Genomic DNA, 17,884 nt, shown 5'->3' with positions numbered 1-17,884 from the left:
AATGATAAACCTTATCAGCCCTTCCATGGAATAATGACAAACCTTATCAGCCCTTTCATGGCCACCCCCTTTGGTCAAGATTAAAAGACTGGGGGAGGTGAAGGGCAGGGAGAGCATCATAATAAGCCTGTGGGGACATGAATCTTCACATGTTCTTCATTTCCTGTGGCCAAAAAAAATTGGATTTTTGTTCTAATATCTTGATAGATGCAGGGTCTGGTATGATGGGAGAGACCTCAGGGCAGCATAGCTTTATTTTTGGTTTGGGTGCTGGTAAATACAGTGCTGTGGGTGCTAAAGATCCTAACACACCTATTTCCTCCTCCAGGAGCTCCGTGAGCTGATTCTGAAGTACCGTGAAGACATCATTAGTGTGAGGACAGCAGCTGATCACCTCGAGGAGAAGCTCAAGGCTGAGATTTTATTCTTAAAAGAACAGATTCAGGCTGAGCAGTATTTGAAAGAAAATATAGAAGAAACCCTACAGCTGGAAATAGAGAATTGCAAAGAGGAAATAGGTGAGGCAGGGGTGAAAGAGTCTCAAAATAGGAATATTAGAAATTCATGAGATGCACAAAGACTTGATTTTGTGATACACTAACTTATCTGAATTCTAAATACTGGCCACTTTTGATAGCAGATACACCAAACTGTGCTTCTGAAAACAAAAGTACAATCTTTTGTACTTGTTTGCTTTTGAGGTACCTTTGATGTAACATGGGCTTAATCCTCTTTTAAATATTCATGGCAGTAAACAGGGTGTGAATAATTTCCCGTGTTTCTTGCATTTAAGCTTTAATACTCTTTGTTTTTTCAGCTTCCATTTCCAGTTTAAAAGCTGAACTGGAAAGAATAAAAGTGGAAAAAGAACAGGTAAGGAGCCCTTTCACTGTGGAATTTTTGGGTTGGTTTGGTTTGGGTTTTTTTAAACAAAGGGTTCTTTTTTTCTGAATTGATGGCACTGTAGGACTGGGACACATTCATAGTTCTGTTCCTTAGAAGGTGTTTGGTCTGTTTGTTAATCTGTAACCTAAATATTGGGTTAACTAATTCCTAACCTATACAAGGATACTTAGTACTAACCTAAATGTTGTCTTTGAACATTTCTCTCCAGCTCCAAAAAGAAATAAATGGAGCTGAATGTTATTTCAGGTACTTTCTTTATCCCTAGAAGAGGTTATTTAGGTGTGTTTCTGAGGCCCAGAAAGATACTTAGGCTGTGCTTCCTTATGGGGGGACTCTGGGAAGATTGAAATGTTGGGAGCTTTATTTAATAACTTTTTTTTTTTAATTATTATTATATAGTTGGAAAGTTCTTCACAGGAAAACCTGCAGCAGCTGGAGAGTCTGCAGGAAGCAAAGAACATTCTGGAAGAACAGCTGAAGAAGGAGACTGCAGCAAAGGTAGCTGTGATGGCTGGGTGTGGGGCATATCTGCACCTTTTATGCTGCTCAGCTGTGGCCAGGGAATGTGTCACTAGAATGAAAAAAAAAGAAGCTTTTGAATGGCAGAGAAACAGTGTCCCCTGGGTGTGGGTTAAATCCTCACCCCAATCCCTTTGCACTTGGGTTTATAAAGGAGTGGGGCTGAATTGCTGAATTGCCCCCTCACCCTCATTTTGATTTTCTTTGTTCCCCCAAATACTTTTCTGACTAAAACTCACCACTGTTGTATTTTCATCAGCAGGTTACTGCCCTTATCTGGGATCATATTTCATTAAAACTCAGAACTCTGCATTTTGAGATCCCTGGTCACTCCTGTTAACAGCCATTAACCAGCCTAATGACATTTGTTAGTGGGTATTGGTGGGTATCAGCCCCTGATTTTGCAGCTGGGAAAACTGAGGTGTGGAAAGACTGGTTTAATGTGTTGCCAGGACTCTGAGAATACCCTGCTGCTTTGCTCTGCTATCACTCTTTAATCAGTTTATGCAAGCTTCTACTTTTTTTTATCCAGTTTAAGCATGGCATAAAGAGTCTTTTTCCTCTCCAGGCCAACCTGGAGCAGCTGGTGTTTGAAGAGAAGAACAAAGCCCAGCGTTTGCAGACTGAATTAGATGTCAGTGAGCAAGTGCAGAGAGATTTTGTAAAGCTTTCTCAGACACTTCAGGTAAGGAAAGTGTGATCAGTGTGGGAGGTGTTAATTTAGTTTCATTGTTTCTGTGCAAAATAACAAGTAGCAGTTGTAATTTTCTCATGTTGGTCTTTATGGACTATTTTAAAAGTTGGTAGTATAATAAACTGATTAGGTATTCCTAGTACGATGTTATTACTAAAGCCTATTGGGATTTTATTCTGATTACTTAATTCCAGTTTATTCTGAGCAGCAAAGATACACAATTATTGTGCTAAAAAGATCTGTAAAGAGCCATAAAGGATGGGCTTTAAACCCATGTTTTTCACTGTCCATCTCCTGTGTTACTTTTCATAGTAAATCATTAGGGTGCAAATATTTGAGGACAAAGGAAAGAACTTGTTTGATATGAATCTGTAAAAGGGATCTTTGTGTTAGAGTTGCTGCTTTGTTTATGCCATCTAAAAGTCTTATCCTTGCTGTTGTCACTGTTGCTTTCCTTGTATTCCCTCCAAGAAGTGGAAGCTGTGGAGGATGATGAGATGCCAAAGGTGGCTGGAGGAAGGAGTTTTGTCAGGGGTGTTCATGGAGGCCAGCTGTGGTTTGTCAGGGCTGTTCTGCTGCTGTGAACTGGAGAGAACACGAAGGGACCTGCAGTTTGTGTTTGCAGAGTCACTGACTGTCCCTCAGGAAGCCAAGGCTGGGCTGGGCTCCCCCTCAGGGTCTGTGTTTGGAGAATTTGCCCCCCCCTTTATGCTCCAGCACAGAGGAGGTGCTGAATTTCAGCCCCATCTCCTCGGAGTCCTTGGCCAGGCTGCTCAGAATGAAAAATACAGATTTTTGAGTCAAGCATTTGGGTTTATTTAGAAAACTAAAACCAGAATATGGGAGGTTGTTTACTAGACAGAATTTAGCTGGATGGACAATAGAGATCTGTCCTCTCTTGTTCTGGCTGTGTCTGGAGGAGGAGTGGGTAGGACAAAGGAGACTATTGAATTGTCCTGGCTTGGGAAGTTGCTTCTTGTTTGTCATCATACTCTCTTTTTTAATTTATTGATTTCAAAGCACTGCAGTTCTTATGGCAAACATATCCACCACTTTGAAGGTGTGTGGTGGACTCTTTCAGAACTTGCAGGTAGTTTAGTACAACTTCAGGATGAGCTCAGGAAGAGCTGTAGCTCTGCATTTTGTGTTTTCTCTCTGCCCTAAGCACTGATTGCACATCAGTGTCTCAGCAGTTTGTGGTTCCAGTTTAAACAATGGCCTGTGCCATCCCCACTGTACCTGGCACAGGATCTGCTGTGTGAGATTGCCACTGAGTGAGGATTGGGGTTTATTGGCAGGATTATTCCCTTCCCTGGCCTTGGCAGTGGAGAGATGGGCAAGTACCCCTCGTGTGAGGGGTCCACTGGCCAAATTAGGAATCGGCAGTGCAGAGGAGGGGCTAAAAATCAATTAAATGCTAGGTGGGAATTTATAACTGAAAGCCCAGGTCTTAATGCAAAGAATGTGAAAGTTGGGATGTGATAAATAAATAAATTGTGGTCTTGGCATTCATTTCACCACAGTTTTGCTGGGCATGTAAGAAACAGCTTAAGGTGGATTATCAGCAGAGCAAGTAACGGGAGTGAGCTTGGAAATGGGATGTTTCCTCCAAGAACATTTTGGCTGTGCTCTTGAGAGGCTCCAAGGCACACATCAGGCTGCTCTGTACCTCCTTTACATTCTTTTCTGGGAGAGTTTCCTTTACTTTGTACACCTCTCCTCCAGTTTGCCAGGACGGTGTCAGTGACAAAAGAGCGATGGGGAAGCTTTGCTTGAGCCCCCCAGCAAGTGGGGGTTTTATTGTAAAATTGTAAAATCACAACTGCCTCGAGTCTTCCTTCCCCATTCTCAGGCCTAAATTAAGCCCGTGCTTAACTCCCCCCTTGCACTGCTCAGCCGGGGGCAACGTTGTGGCTCTGCTGCTCCCCCAGGGCCTGGCTCTGGCTCTGAGCTCAGGTTTGCTCACTCTGGTTCTAAGCTCAGGTTTGCTCACTGTGGCTCTGGCTCTGAGCTCAGGTTTGCTCACTCTGGCTCTGAGCTCAGGGTTGCTCACTCTGGTTCTGAGCTCAGCTTTGCTCACTCTGGCTCTGGCTCTGAGCTCAGCTTTGCTCACTCTGGCTCTGAGCTCAGCTTTGCTCACTCGGGTGCCTCTGGTTCCCCGCAGGTGCAGCTGGAGCGGATCCGACAGGCAGATTCCCTGGAGAGAATCCGCGCGATCCTGAACGACACAAAACTGACGGACATTAACCAGCTCCCTGAAACATGACACCCTGCGGGGGCAGCTCCGAGGCCGCGTCGGGGGTTTTTAACTCATCTTTATAGCAACATTAATTATTATTTAACTCTAACCGAACGAGCAGAAGACAACAGAGGGGAGCAATGGCTTAAGTTTTGTTTCTAGAGAGGGGAAAAAAAGGTTTCGTACTGGGCAGGAAGAGAGAGCACAAAGGGTGAGTTGCAGTGTAGGAAGGAGAACTTTCTAATGGAAACACTAATGAGTGCAGTGTTTCGTGTTCCACTGAGTGGGATCAGTCCTTACATTCTGAAAAACTTCCCTCTTTCAGCCGACTTCGTAACCTAATATAGAGTTTTGGAACATTTACCCCTGTCTTTCCCTCTGTCCTTTCCCCCACTACTGTGATCAAAGTAGCTGCTGGAAACCGTATTGTCCCTCCAAAACATTGAAGAGCAAAGTGGTTGAAGTTTTTCTGTTTGAATAGTCAGTAACAGTATTCAGCTAGCAGAGAGAATGAGGTGTAGAGTATGCTGTATGAATATTTTATATTAAAATATGAATTTATTAGCAGGACACTGGATATTGACCTTATTTCATAACTCAGTACTTCTTTTTTTTTAAAAAAAAAAACCATTGGCTCTGTGAAGAATCTGAATGCTGCTGAAACATGGATGTGAGTGAGCTGTGTCTCTCCTGGACAGATAAATGCTAATCCAAAAGAAAATGAAAGCTGTACTGAGAATTTATCTCCTTGCCATTTTTCTGTTGAACTCAGATACTGAAAGAAAAGCACAAGAAATGCACTGTTTTGTAATCTCTTCTCACAGATGTAATTCAGAATATGGAGCTACAACCGGTTGTTTCTCATCTCTAAAGCTGAGCAGTACCTGGAATCCCTTCTCTGGGGGGAAAAAACCCCCACAAAACCAAACAAAAAATCCCAAACAAACAAAAAGCTGGTAAAAGTCCTGTGCAGTGTGTGAGCACTGGCATGAGGTGATGCAGGTCTGCTCTGCTCGGGTGGGTGACACCGGGTGTAGGGCCAGGAGGGGTCAAGGGAAGGTGCTGTTCTGGGTCAGCCTCCTGCTAACAGGGATTCCTTTACTCCAAGTCAGGGCATGAATGTGCAGGAGCTGCAGGACTGTGCTGGTGCAGCTCCTGGGTGAGCTCTGGTGTCAGGGCACTGCTCAGAGGGGGCTGTCCCACGTTTCTGTACCCAGACATTTAAATGACACTGTGCACCGTGGCAGCAGGGGCAGGGAATTCTGGTGATCAGTTGGGGTTTCTTGTTCTATAAATGTCCAGGGGTAACGTGACCATTCCCCCTCCTCCAGCTGCTGGAGTTCCATTCACACAGCTGGATGGTTTCCTGTGGGGTTGCAGGTGTTGATGCTGGTGGTGCAAACCCAGTTGTTAAGAATGGCCCCTACTTAAACCTCAGTTGAAAGGAGGAGGCTGAAGGAGCAGATCACACTGTCCTTAAACTTCTTAGACTTTCCTCCATTCCTTACTGTTTTTTCTTTATGTCCTTGGTCAGAGATCTGCTTTTCTTTGTCACCTTCAAAAGTGACAGAAGATGCTCCAAACTGCAATGCACATGACTATATTTTAAGTGCTTAAATCCTATTTTTAGCAGTGTATATCCTGCTACTGACACAAAGTCAGAAGTGGTGGTTTTGAAGAGGAATGCCTTAAAAGCAGCCAAAAAGCAGCATACAAGCTCAATTCCTTGTCACTCCCTGCAAGAATTAAAGCATTTTATTCACCCTAGTGATTAATCCCCTTCATAATCCTGACACCCAAAAGCCATTTTTCCCACCTTAGTAATGACTAGACTAACAGATGACAGATGTCATCCTCTTAAGATGACACTTAATTTCACATTAAAGTGACATTGAAGTGTGACTTGGGTCTTTAGTATTTGGCTATTACCAGATTATGGTTTTTTTAACCTTTCTCTGTGCTGAGCTGAGGGTGACAGCAGCTGGGTCCTGATGCAGAAATCCAGTACCAGGTGTTCTGCATTCAGTTTTCCAATGGTGTTGGGTAAACTTTGGAGACAAAAATACAGGCCTTTAGTAGGAGCTGCAGAATGAGGTTTTCCTCTGTTCTCCCCCTCCCTTCCCAAAAACTAAGGTGTAACTGGTTACTGGGTTAGTTACTGTAGCTGGTGGCACTTCACCTGTGCAGTGGGGGTAAGGAGGCCTCTTGTGTGGCAAAACTACACCACCTCCTGTACCCTCTTGAGCAACCTGAGGAACTGCCCCTCGAGGACTTGCACAGTAGAAGGATTTCTGGTTGAGTTTCTGGACTGTCCCAGTGTGAGAGAGCAAGGGCAGGGCCTGTTACTGGTCTTCCAGCCCCCCTTACTGGCCTGTGCTCAGCAGCCCTGCCCTGAACAGCCTGGGCTGGATGGTTTCAGGTAGTCCAGGCCTGGCATGGCTTCTCCTTGGCTGTGTTTTTAGAGGCTGTTTAACGGGGGTGGTGGTGTCAGCCTGAGCTGGTGGCTGCAGCTGGGGGGGAAGGAGGTGAGTGGGCAAGTGGTTTGGGCTCCTTGGTAGCCACAGTACCAGTGTAGCTGTTGCCAAATGCAGCTCTGCCTGCCTGGGGTGTGAGTGTGGTGTGTGGGTGTGTGTGTGTGTGTGTGTGTGTGTCCTGCCTGTGAACCAGGCACAGTTTGAGTGTGTGGAGGAACTTCCTTTTGGTTTGGAGAGGACGGGCAGAGAATTCTTGCACGGTTGTTTTCCTTTTCACCACCTTGTTCCATCCCGAGCCTGCACACCTGTGCTCCTGGGTCAGTCCATGTGGCCATTTTAGCTTTGGAACACGACTCAGCTTTTTCACCAGCTGGTGTTTAACTTCAGATCAGACCTTTTAAGCCGTTCAGTGTTGAAATTGGAAGCCTGGCTGTTCCCAGCAGTGGTGGGAGATGTGCTCCCTGCAAACAGCTGTCCCCCCTGGGAAGGACAGCACAGCTTCAGCAGCAGCAACTCTGAGCTTCTGCTGAACTCTAACTTCATAAACTTAAAGGGGCCTTTAAAAACCAAACAATACAGTCTGTGCCAAATGTGCAGAGCAAATTGTAAATGAAGTGTAGTAAAACTCTTGGTGTTGATACTCACTGGGTGATGGATTATGGTGTTACTGCTCATAGATGTGAGAAAAGAGATGCTCTTCCTTCCAGGTCTGGGTGTTCTGGAGTGTGGTTGGGGTCAGGGGAGGGTTCTCCCCACTCCAGCAGTGCTTTGTAACCAGGTCAGCTGCAATCCACGGGGTGAGTGGGTGGTGTGGGCTGTGACAGGGGCGAGATCAAGGTCTGTCTGCATTCCTGTACCTGTATAGTCTTAATCTGTACAAAAGTGTTCTTGCAGCATGTCAGGTAACCCTGTTCCCCCCGGGTGTACCAGCCCTCCCTCCCCAGCAGCTTCCCGGCCCCCCCTGCTGTGTCAGCAGTGCAGTAACTCCTGTTCCAACCTGAGCTTGACCTGTCGCCTTTTCTAAGGGGAAGGGGGGAGGGACAACAACTATTTATTGTCCACTAGAGTCTGTCTACAGCAGATACTGAATTGGCCTTTCAATGGCAAGAGGGACTCCAGAGCCATCTTTTGCTCAAGGCAAACGGTGTTTGGAAGTTAATACTGCATTCCAGTGAGCCAAGCCATTGGTGTCCTGTGCAATCGTGGGTGTAGAATTCTGCTGTCTCCAGGATTCCAGTGTAACCATTTGTTAACTGTATTGAAGGTGTGTCCTCTATGGAGAAAGTGTTCCAAATTAAAAAAAGCTGCTGACGTGTGTGTGTGCACTGCTCTGGTCTTTCTCCTCTGCCTCATTGCCACAGGCCTTCCCCTGGGCACCCTTCCTGGAGCACGGGTGGGAGGCTGTCCCAGGATAACCCCAGGGAGCTTTCTGAAGGCAGCAGCAATCCCCCACTCCTGAGGTAGCTGTAGGTGTGACACTGCAACAGACTGAATATAAAGCACCTGCTGCACCATCCCCTTCCCAGGAGGAAAGCAAAAAAACCATGGCACATAAGGAGTCTTATCAAAAGTATTTTATTTCACAGTTCTTTACAAAATAATAAGCAAAAGGCGTATTGTTCAACATACAAATGGTAAATATACAAGGGGAAATACCAGGTAAAGCTCCTCCAGCCTTTCGGTGCAGGATGACACGTTAGAAGTTCACGTGGCTCCTGATGTCGTTGATCTGCTTCACCATCTCCCTGATGTGTTCTCCCCTTCGAGGAAAAACAATCCAAGTTAAAACGCTGCAGGTCACCTTTGCTCAAAAGTAATCAGGAGGGGAAACACCCCAGGTGGTAGAAGGAGGGAATGGGAACAGTGCTGCAAGTTTTGTAATCCCAGGCTGGACACAGAGTGCCCAGGATCCAGGGGCAAACAGCACTTTAAGCAGATGTATTTAAGTGCTGCTCTCAGAGCTTCAGCCCATCTGCCCCAGCCCCAGCCGGTGCCTCAGCCCCTCCTCAGAGCTCCAGTGACACCCCAGACACCTGAACTGCTCCTGGCAGTGCTGGGGCCTGGATTCCACAGGAGCCAAGTGGAACTTACTCCTCTCTGAGGACAGTTTGGATGCACTTGCTCTGGTAGGCACTGAGGCTGATGCTGGGCTTGCGAGGGCTGCGCCCCTTCTCCATCTGCTTCTGCTGGTATTCCTTTTTCATTTTCACCTGGAAGGTACAGAAAGGAGGGCCCCAGTCAGTGCTGGTCTGTCCTGCCACAGTGAAAGCCTGTTAGTTACAGACTGGTGTGTTGTACTGCAATGAACTGGTTCTTTTTGGGTTAAAATCTGCCTGCTTTTGCACTCTTCCTTCTGCAAAGAGAAGAAATGTCCCTGCCAAGGCTGAGGAAGGGGGAGCTCTCTGAGGGTTTGTCTGTATTACCAACAAGACACAGTCCCTTTAGTACACTGCTGGTAATTAACACAAGTACAAACTGCTCTGTTGGCAGGACTCTGTTCTGTCAGCACTGAGTGAGGAGCTGCCAATAACCCACCAGCCAGGCCCATCCTCCCCTCACCTGTCTGATGGCATTGCTCAGGTGCTGCAGCTGGTCATGAATTGTCTGCAGTTCCTTCTTCATATCTTTTTCAGTGTCGGATAGAACAGGAAGCTGAGAGTGGAAACTCCGAAGGACTTTCTTCATCCTTGATGCACAAAGCAAGAAATGATGCTGAATTAACTTCCCTGGTAGCCCAGTTATCCTAAACCCCTGCAGCCTGGTGCTGTATCACACTGCCCAAATCCCTTTCAGCTGGTCTCATGTGGCACTTGTGAGCTGGCTGGCTCAGGCTGGGCCTGCAGCTGTACTGACAAATCCCCACAGGGAATTTCAGAGTCCAGTCTCGTAACAAACCAGTGCAGCACCCTCTGCCCACTCTGTTCTGCCTCAGCAGCAGAGCTGTGTTTCCCAGGGAGGGCTGGGTGCTGAGCCCTGGGTGCACTCACCTGTTCATGATGTCTTCCTGCTTCTCTTTGGCCTCCTCGTACTTGTCTGCCAAGCGCTCGGCCATTTCCCGCAGGCTTTTCCTTCAGGCAAGTGAGAAACGTTTATTTCCTTCAGATTTACACACTGAGGTGCATCATTCCTGCTGCTGGACTTGCTAAAAGCAGACAGGTTCTACTCACCTCTCCTCTCGGCAGTAATTCAGATCTTCCAGTTGTTTCTTTTTCTGTCCCCACAGCAGCTTCACTCTTAAAATAAACACATTAAAAAAAAAAAAAATCAAACCATCTGTGAAGAGATGAATCAGGATTTACAGCACACAGAAAATGCTGGGAGTAGGAAGAACTACAGACACTGAAAAAGGGGCAGTGGTGAGAACTAAGTCTTCCATTTTGTCCTAACTGTACAGCATAAATAACTATGATTTGAAGCAGCAGAGACTCAAGGCAGTTTCCCTCTGTCAGGGTTAGTGCTGAGGTCAGATTTCCCACCACCCTGCACTGGCAGACTAACAACAGCCAGAGAAGTATTTCATTTTCTTTCCCCTACAAGCCACTACAGAGATCAAGTGTTACAACTCACCCTTGCTTTCCCTGGTAACTCAATGTCCAGTTCTAGTATTCCAGTATTACTCTTGCATTTATCACATTTACTCATCCACAAGGATTAGCCCCTCAGAGGAGGGTGAGTGCTCAGCACTTTGTGCTTCTGTGTCACAGGGATGTTGCCCAGCACATATTTATGAGGGTCTTGCATTACCTTTGCTGGATTTCCTCTTTTGCCAGGTCCTGTTTCAGGATATATTCCTCCCTGAACACCTGTGTGGCTCTGCTGAGGAGCTGAAGGCATTCCTCAGGGGGAGGGGCAGCATCTTTATCTGCAGACCTAAAGAATAAGAGAGGTTTTTGAAATCTTACTCTAACATGTTCCTCTGAAAGGTTAAGCCACTTCCAGTGTTTATGGTAAGGCTCTGAGGAATCTGGTTAGGGAAGTGAGGGATTACAATTAAATGCCTTTGCTAGAAATAATTTTTCTTGTGTGAGGAAATCCCAGGGTATCCCAGGATACTCCAAACCCAAGGGGCCAAGTGATGAGCAACCTCATCAGCTGAGGGCAGCCCTGCTTGGGGCAGGGGACTGGAGCAAGGTGATCCCCCTCCCAGCTCCATCATCACTGGACTGGGTGCCATTCCTGTATGGACAGAAGCAGCAGGAGCTGTAGCCCATCCCTGCCATGTCCAAGCCAATGTGCTGTTCCATCAGGAGCTGATGAACACACACTGTTCCCAAGTGTTCTCTCTTTAGGTGACCCAGGAACTCATCTTTGCTCACTTGAGGTGCAGGGGATTGGCAGAGCTGCGCTGCAGGATGCCCTGGATGTGCTTCTCAAAGGAATGCTCCGACTCGGCCACGATGCGGAGCGGGGACACGGCCGGGTCCTTGTCCTCCCTGGTGCAGAGCAGGGGGGGGGATGCAGGATGGACTGTGCTCCTGCCACAGAACAGCACAGGGAGAGCACAGTTAAACCAGAAACACAACTATGGCAGAGTTAAACTGGGAAAGTGAGGAACTCATCCACCAGGGAACTTCTGTGTAAATCCAGCCCTGGACCAGGTTGGTGGAGCTCCCACCCCCACAGCTCCCTGTTTGGAGCAGGAATCATAAATATGCTTTGACTCAAGGATAAGGAAGTTCCAGAACAAGGGAAGCAAGTGCTGGAACAGCAGTGAGCTGCTTTACAAAGCAGCCTGCCAGGTCACTGCCCACCAGTGTGGAAATAGTGAAATAAAAGAAATGTCTGTAGGAGAACCTGACATTAATACTGGCTCTGCTGACGGTACCTCTCCAAATTAAAGAAGCTGAAAACAGTGCCCTCCCCTCAAGGTGTACATTTAATTCTCCAAATGCACATTTACCACACCACACACCACTCTATATCTTTGCCACCACCTCCAAACAAAGGCACTTTGGAAGCACATACTGAAATCCCACTTCCCCCCACCCCATGCAAACATAACCTTGGTGCCCATTAGGAATCTCTACACACTGTCTGTAAACGAGGTTTTGATTTGCAGATTCCTTATTATAAACATGAAGAGAAAGAATCAAAGAGTAATGAAAAACAGTGATGTCCTGAGGTCCTTTCCATGTGCAGCTGCCATGGACTTCAATTCAGAACCACTTACAAGAGAGGCCTGGTAATACACTCATAGGTGTTGGTGATGCAGATCATTGTGGGCCCCAGGATGTCAGAAACAATCCAAAATCCTCTGATGGGAGCAGGCTGCCTGAAAGAAAGAAAACACAAGGATTACCCAGTCAGCAAAGTTCTCTGATCATCAAGTTGTGCACATTCACTCTTGGAAAAGCTCCAGGGAAATGGAAGCGAAAATTTCTGCTGGTCTGACAGGTGATTTTCAGACAGTATCAGAGGAATTTAAGCTACTTCCCTAACTCTGCATTAAGAATCCTGACACACAAATTGCTTACTTGTATTATTTGAATTCTTCTGAGCTAACTTTATTACTTTAATGGCAAGAATGCAGCAAAAGGTGAAAAATCATAAATATTTTCCATAGCAACTCCCTGATTTGAAAGCAAATGAGAAAAGGTTTGGTTTTTACCTGCACGGCAACGGTTTTGTACAAAGAATGTGTTCAACAAAGCACTTCTGTTCTGCTCCCAGCTCTTGTAAACTGTCTTTGTCTTCCTCATCTACACAGAGACATGTCAGAATGCATCAGATCCATTTGGCAGGGTAAGGAATTCAGTACTGCCTGCATCCCCCAACCTGTCACTGGCAAAGTGCAGTTACTCCCTTCTCTCACTCACCTGAACCAAGGAATTTGTGCAGTTTATTGATCCATGTCAAGCCCACACTGTGGACACCAGCCTCATGTGTGCAGTGGTATCTAGAGGGACATTTGGGATCTGAAATTTAAACAGCAAAGGTAAAAGAAGGCACTGAACTGGGAAAAACTCATCCTTCACCCCTGCACTGCTGAACATACGTATCAGCTTATTGCCCAGTCAGCTGTGACATCCTGCAAGTTGGTACTTGCACCAGCAACTGAGCTGGATGTGTGAGACACATTATTAGAGTTCTGTGTAAAATTAAATTACACTTGAAATACCTGATGAGTTGCCTATCACACCACATCTGTATCAATGCACTAGAGTTTAAAGGGAAGCTCAGCAGAAGCCAGCAGAGCAGTATTGTGACAAGCTCTGCTTGTCCACAAACACCCAAACACTTTGTCCTGCCCCACAATTACACTGGATGATAAGCAGGTACTGGTTCTTCCCTCAGGATCACCCTCCCCACAACACTCATGCACACACAGGTCAACACAGAATGCAACAACTTCTACTTTATAACCCACAGTTCAAAGGATTTAGGACTACGTGACCACGGGCAATGTGCTCTTGAGCAAACACTGAAGCCCCTCCCAGGCTTCCTCCTTCCACAGCTCTACTGAGGACATCAGATAAATCCTGGCTCTAATCCCCCTCTCTGTTTGACACCAATAAGAATTTGGATCCTAAGTGCTTGGAATAAAGCAAGAAAAAGCCACAAGCTGAATGACAGCCCTACCTCGGTGCAGTTTGATTGGGCAAGTGAAGTCAGACTCCAAAGGATCATCTTCATCTCCTGTGGCCAGCTTCAGTGCCAGTTCCAGCTCCACACATTCAAACACGTACAGGGAAGGAATAAGATCAGATCTTGGGTCCCAGGACTTTTCTGACTGTAAAGAGCATTGAATTCTTTTGTGAGACATCATTTGAATTTGAAAATAAACACTGACATAAACAGCATCAAGAAAGAGTTGCAATGCAAGAGTATTAGTTGTCAGGGAAAGTAGTTTGAGTTCTTTTTCACTTAAAAAAAATTTAACTCAAACCCAGGGTTTCTTCTTAGAAGATCTTCTTTAAATTAGTTCACAGTAAGTTTGATCAAAAACTGATCTACTGTCAGGGAACACAGAACTGAAATTTAAAATAAAAGCAAAAAACAAATTTAAAATAAAATTTTAAAATAAAAGCATCAGAGAACCACAGGGACTGGCTGGAACAGGAGGAAGACTCACTACCTCCTTCCCAAAGAATGCAGCTTTGACACTTGGCACACACTTCCAGGCACCCTGCACCAGGAACTTGGACTAAAGACACAAAACTGCCTCCAGAAAACAACCAAGGTACCTGCTCATCGTCCTCCTCCCCATCCAGCACCACGCAGTGATACAGCATTCCCGACTCGGTGGCGATCACCAGGATGTTTGGGACACAGGGCAGGCACAGGACAGCACAGGCATCGTAGCCATAGTTATCCTCTGCAGCTGGATGCATGGGCAGGGGGCCCAGCAGCTTCCCAAGGCTGCCAGCACTGCAATAAACAGGATGTGTTTGCTCACAACACCACGGTGGAAGGAGACTTCCCCGTGGCTGTCAAACAACCCCGTGGCTTGGAGTCCTAATTCCCACTAGCAGCAACCCAGACTTCCCTGGATTACAAATCTGACCTGCACCTCCCTGGTGGAGATTTCAGAGAGGAAACTGGAGCTCAGTAATAACATTTTATGCTTGGAAAGCAACCAAAGCTACAGTGCAAAAAATTCATGAGGAAACATTTTCATAGGAGAACAGAAAGTACTCATGGAAAGCTCAAGTTAATTATCACTTAATTGGTTTCTTGCACTTCACAGGCAGCATTTGGTGTCATGGTATTTCCCTCAGCAGCACTTTTGAAGGACTGAGCCCATTTCTTTGCCTGCAGACAGGATCTGCTCAGTGCTGATCCACTGCTCAGGCAGAGGCACACAGTGTTGTTTCTAACCCAAGTATCACACATTTTAATATTCAGCTACAGCAGGTCTAACCTGTGAACCTTCCACCTTCTTCTCCATTTTCTGAAGTAATTTCTTCTTGTATCATGTTTATATTCTTGATTAATTTTCTTGACTTTTTATTCCAGGACATGCCTGTGAACCCTCTACACTCTTCAAATATTTCTTTCCTAAGATATCCTTGGCTCAGTGAGCCTCATCCAAAGCTGAGGACGTCTGTGCTGTGACCTGATGGCCCTAAAATACATTTAACAGCCTTAGCCTCACTGATGTTTTCACAGTGCAGTGTCAGATCTCTGATGGCAAATAACGGACTCTCAGCAGTGAAAACTGTACCCTTAATGTCTGGTTGAGAAAGGATGACACACTGGTTTTGGATTTCAGTGCATTAGCACTGCCACAGAGACAGAACAGGCTGCAGTACAATAAAACACAACGTAGCATTCATCAGAGAGCCTCAGCCGAGCTGAGAGGTGGCTCATGCCGTGACCCTGAGGGTGAGTGTGCCCCTACCTCTGCAGCAGGCTGATGTAGGTGAGGAAGGTCTCTCCATTCTCATAGAGGATGTACAGGGGGTATCCCAGCACCTCCTCGCTCCCCCGCTGCCCCAGGACGTGCTTTGGCACCGGCACCTGCGGCCCGAAGTCGAAGGCCACGGCCGTCTCCCCGAGCGAGGCTGTGTAGGCTCTCCTGGATGGGGCAGAAGGACAGCTACAGCACTCTGGGATGGCACTGTTAGACACCCTCAAGAGTCTCCTTTCCAGCTAGGCCAAGGGGGAAATAAAAAGATGATCTGTTTTCTGCACTTCTCACTCAAAAAGCCCTCCTTAACCCCATCGTAAAGGCAATGTGGGTTTGTCAAACTGCTACTCTGGCGAATGCTTGACTGCACAGTTTGTCACTTTGTCTTAGAAGGAGAGGGGAGAGAGGAGAGGGACAGGAAGAAAATGGAAAGGGGAGAGAAAAAGTTGGAGAGAATAAAAAGGGGAGAGGGAAGGAGAGGGGAAAGAAAAGTGCAAGTACTATGCAAGGAAGAAGTCTTAGCACTGAAGAATTCCTATCAGATTTTCAGGTAGATTTATCACTTATTCATTAAAAACACCACTGAGAATAGAGAGCCCATTCTGCAAAGGCATTTCAAAGTCCAAGAAGCTACACCAACCCTTTTTTGATTGTAAGAGTCTCCTCCTCGGTGTCCGAGAGCGTGATGATTTTGATGGGTGTCTGAGGCACCTTCAGACTGTAAAACCTGGAGGGAAGAAACAGCAGCTGTGTTCATTCTGCTGGCAGTGCTGCACATTCCCTGCTGAGGGAATGCCAGCTGCTCTCAGACTGAAGTAATTTTTACTGGTAACCCTGGTAAGAACGGCAGGATGCAAATACGTAACGACAAATTAAGGATATGAGAAAAAAACAACAACAAACCCACTTAAAATACCTTATAGTGTTATCTGAAGTCAAGAGCACGATGTGGGGCTCCAAGGTGTCACAGGGGTACCAGGCTGCATGCTTTAAAGTCAGGGATGTTGAGCTGGTGAAGAACCTTTCTGCAATAGGAATGGTGCTGGAATACAGAGCAGAAACGTGCACTGTTATCAGAAACACACAAGTTACTTCTCGGGGGAAGTGGGGGCAAGAGGAGCTAAAGACACAAAAGGTTTCGAAGTCTTTATCTGTGCTGTTCTGAAAGTTGGAGGGTCAGCTTTAACTTGAAGCTCTTTGTTATTTCCACCCAGACATGTGTTTTTGGCTACCACCACCCAGAGAAGCTGTGGCTGCCCCATCCCTGGAAGTGTCCCAGGCCAGGTTGGACAGAACTTGGAGCAACCTGGGATAGTGGAAGGTGTTGGGATGGAACTGGATGGCCTTTAAGGTCCCTTCCAACCCAAACCATTCTGTGATTCTATGAAAGGCTAGAGAATACTACAGAGGAGCACTTTGCTGCTCATCAACTGCAACAAGTTTAGAAGGTCATTTATTTGGGTCACTTGACAACCAGCAATCTCCTGAGCCAAAATAACTTCATTTATGAGTCCCTACAACCCTGACACAACCAGTGTCTTCCACCGGTGTTTTCTGTATCTGTCTGACCCCAAGAAAGGGATGCTGTGGATGAACAGCAGCAGGACAAGGACAAGAGTGTCATTAACCACCTGAGGTCTCACCCACCTACAGTTCACCATGGATTTCCCACCTTCAAACTCGGAATTCTTCCCCCAGCGCTTGGGCAGCTCCAGCACCATGAGCCCCTTGGTGCCGATGAGCGCCACATGGTGCTGGGCCGGGCTCAGCAGCACCTGGTGCACCTCAAAGAGGGGCGGGTTGATGCACAGGAGGGTCTGAAAGCATCAGCGTCACAGTTAACACCGAGCCACCCGAAGCGCCTGCAGAAGCAGGGCACATCTGTATTTCGGGTGGGGAGCTCCACGGCACGGAACGAGGCACAGCCCGGCTCCACGGCCGCGGGGTCGCTGAGGGCAGACCCACCGAGGGTGGGCCGGGGGGTGATGAACCGGCCGGGGGCCCTCAGGGGCCGGTCCCCCTCAGCCCTGCAATGGACATGGACCCCCATCCCCTCACTCCCTGACACGGCCTCCCCATCCCCTCACACCCCACACACCCCCTCACCCTCGCCTCCCTCCCCATACCCCCCCGTCCCCTCCCAATCCCCTCATCCCCACTCCACAGCCTTCACACCCCGCCTCTCCCCTCACAGACCGCCCTTCCACACAGACCACCTTCCACAGCCCCCGCTCTCCTCACAACCCCCCCACACTCCATCCCCTCACACCTGCCCTTCCCACACAGCTCCACACACACAGAGAGCCACCTCTTCCCTCACAACGGCCCCCAACACCCTCCTATCCCCTCACACGACCCCCCCCTCTCCTCCTCCCCTTACGCCCTCCCACCCCTCTCTCCCTTCACACGCCCCTCCCCAACCCCCAGCGCCGTTCCGCACCTGGTACCGGCCGAGCGCGGCAGGGTCGGGCCCGCCGAGGCGGCGCAGGCCGATGGCGTGCAGGGCGGCGGCGGGCCCGTCCCAGAGCAGCAGGTCCCCGCCGAGCCCGCACAGGAGGTCGCGGGGCCGCGGCGGGCGGGGGGCGCCGGCGGGCGCGCGCTCGCGGAGGCGGCCGAACACCGCGTGCTGCGGGAGCGCCGCGCGCCACTGCTCGGCCGGGCCGCACTCCGCCGCCATTGCCCCCGCCGCGCCGTGACGTCAC

General features: G+C 47.8%; 2 protein-coding genes across 4 annotated transcripts in view; one reads left to right on the top strand and one right to left on the bottom strand.

Moving 5' to 3' along the window:
* The window catches only part of RABEP1 (rabaptin, RAB GTPase binding effector protein 1), a 47,029-nt gene extending 38,882 nt beyond the window's left edge, over positions 1 to 8,147 (top strand). For all 3 annotated transcript variants that reach the window (XM_051809291.1, XM_051809292.1, XM_051809290.1), the window contains exons 14-18: positions 329 to 518; positions 818 to 873; positions 1,306 to 1,404; positions 1,994 to 2,110; positions 4,284 to 8,147. In XM_051809291.1, coding sequence (XP_051665251.1) covers positions 329 to 518; positions 818 to 873; positions 1,306 to 1,404; positions 1,994 to 2,110; positions 4,284 to 4,385 — 564 coding nt within the window. In that variant the 3' untranslated portion in view covers positions 4,386 to 8,147. The remainder of the gene's footprint in view (positions 1 to 328; positions 519 to 817; positions 874 to 1,305; positions 1,405 to 1,993; positions 2,111 to 4,283) is intronic.
* Positions 8,148 to 8,391: 244 nt separating this feature from the next.
* Positions 8,392 to 17,874, bottom strand: NUP88 (nucleoporin 88). Its single transcript, XM_051809293.1, has 17 exons — positions 17,623 to 17,874; positions 16,830 to 16,999; positions 16,099 to 16,224; positions 15,823 to 15,909; positions 15,174 to 15,350; positions 14,017 to 14,200; positions 13,412 to 13,562; positions 12,649 to 12,747; positions 12,441 to 12,531; positions 12,003 to 12,104; positions 11,149 to 11,307; positions 10,577 to 10,702; positions 10,000 to 10,065; positions 9,820 to 9,900; positions 9,392 to 9,518; positions 8,924 to 9,042; positions 8,392 to 8,592 (listed from the first exon to the last, which is right to left on the bottom strand). The coding sequence occupies exons 1-17, from the start codon at positions 17,857 to 17,859 to the stop codon at positions 8,529 to 8,531; spliced, it is 2,166 nt and encodes a 721-aa protein (XP_051665253.1). The 5' UTR covers positions 17,860 to 17,874; the 3' UTR covers positions 8,392 to 8,528.
* Between the last annotated feature and the right edge of the window lie 10 nt (positions 17,875 to 17,884).

The sequence above is a fragment of the Manacus candei genome, unplaced genomic scaffold, assembly GCF_025592945.1.
Source record: "Manacus candei isolate 608988 ecotype Guabito, Panama unplaced genomic scaffold, ASM2559294v1 h1tg000076l, whole genome shotgun sequence".
NCBI classification, from domain to species: domain Eukaryota; kingdom Metazoa; phylum Chordata; class Aves; order Passeriformes; family Pipridae; genus Manacus; species Manacus candei.
This window is presented reverse-complemented; position numbering and strand designations above follow the sequence as displayed.

Excerpts from the sequence above, each read along its gene's own strand:
- NUP88 (XM_051809293.1), bottom strand. The coding sequence starts at position 17,859 with ATGGCGGCGGAGTGCGGCCCGGCCGAGCAGTGGCGCGCGGCGCTCCCG. Across the intron at positions 17,000-17,622 it reads CCGCGCTCGGCCGGTACCAG|ACCCTCCTGTGCATCAACCC; the intron begins GTGCGGAACGGC and ends TGATGCTTTCAG. Across the intron at positions 9,519-9,819 it reads CAGGAAGACATCATGAACAG|GATGAAGAAAGTCCTTCGGA; the intron begins GTGAGTGCACCC and ends TTGTGCATCAAG.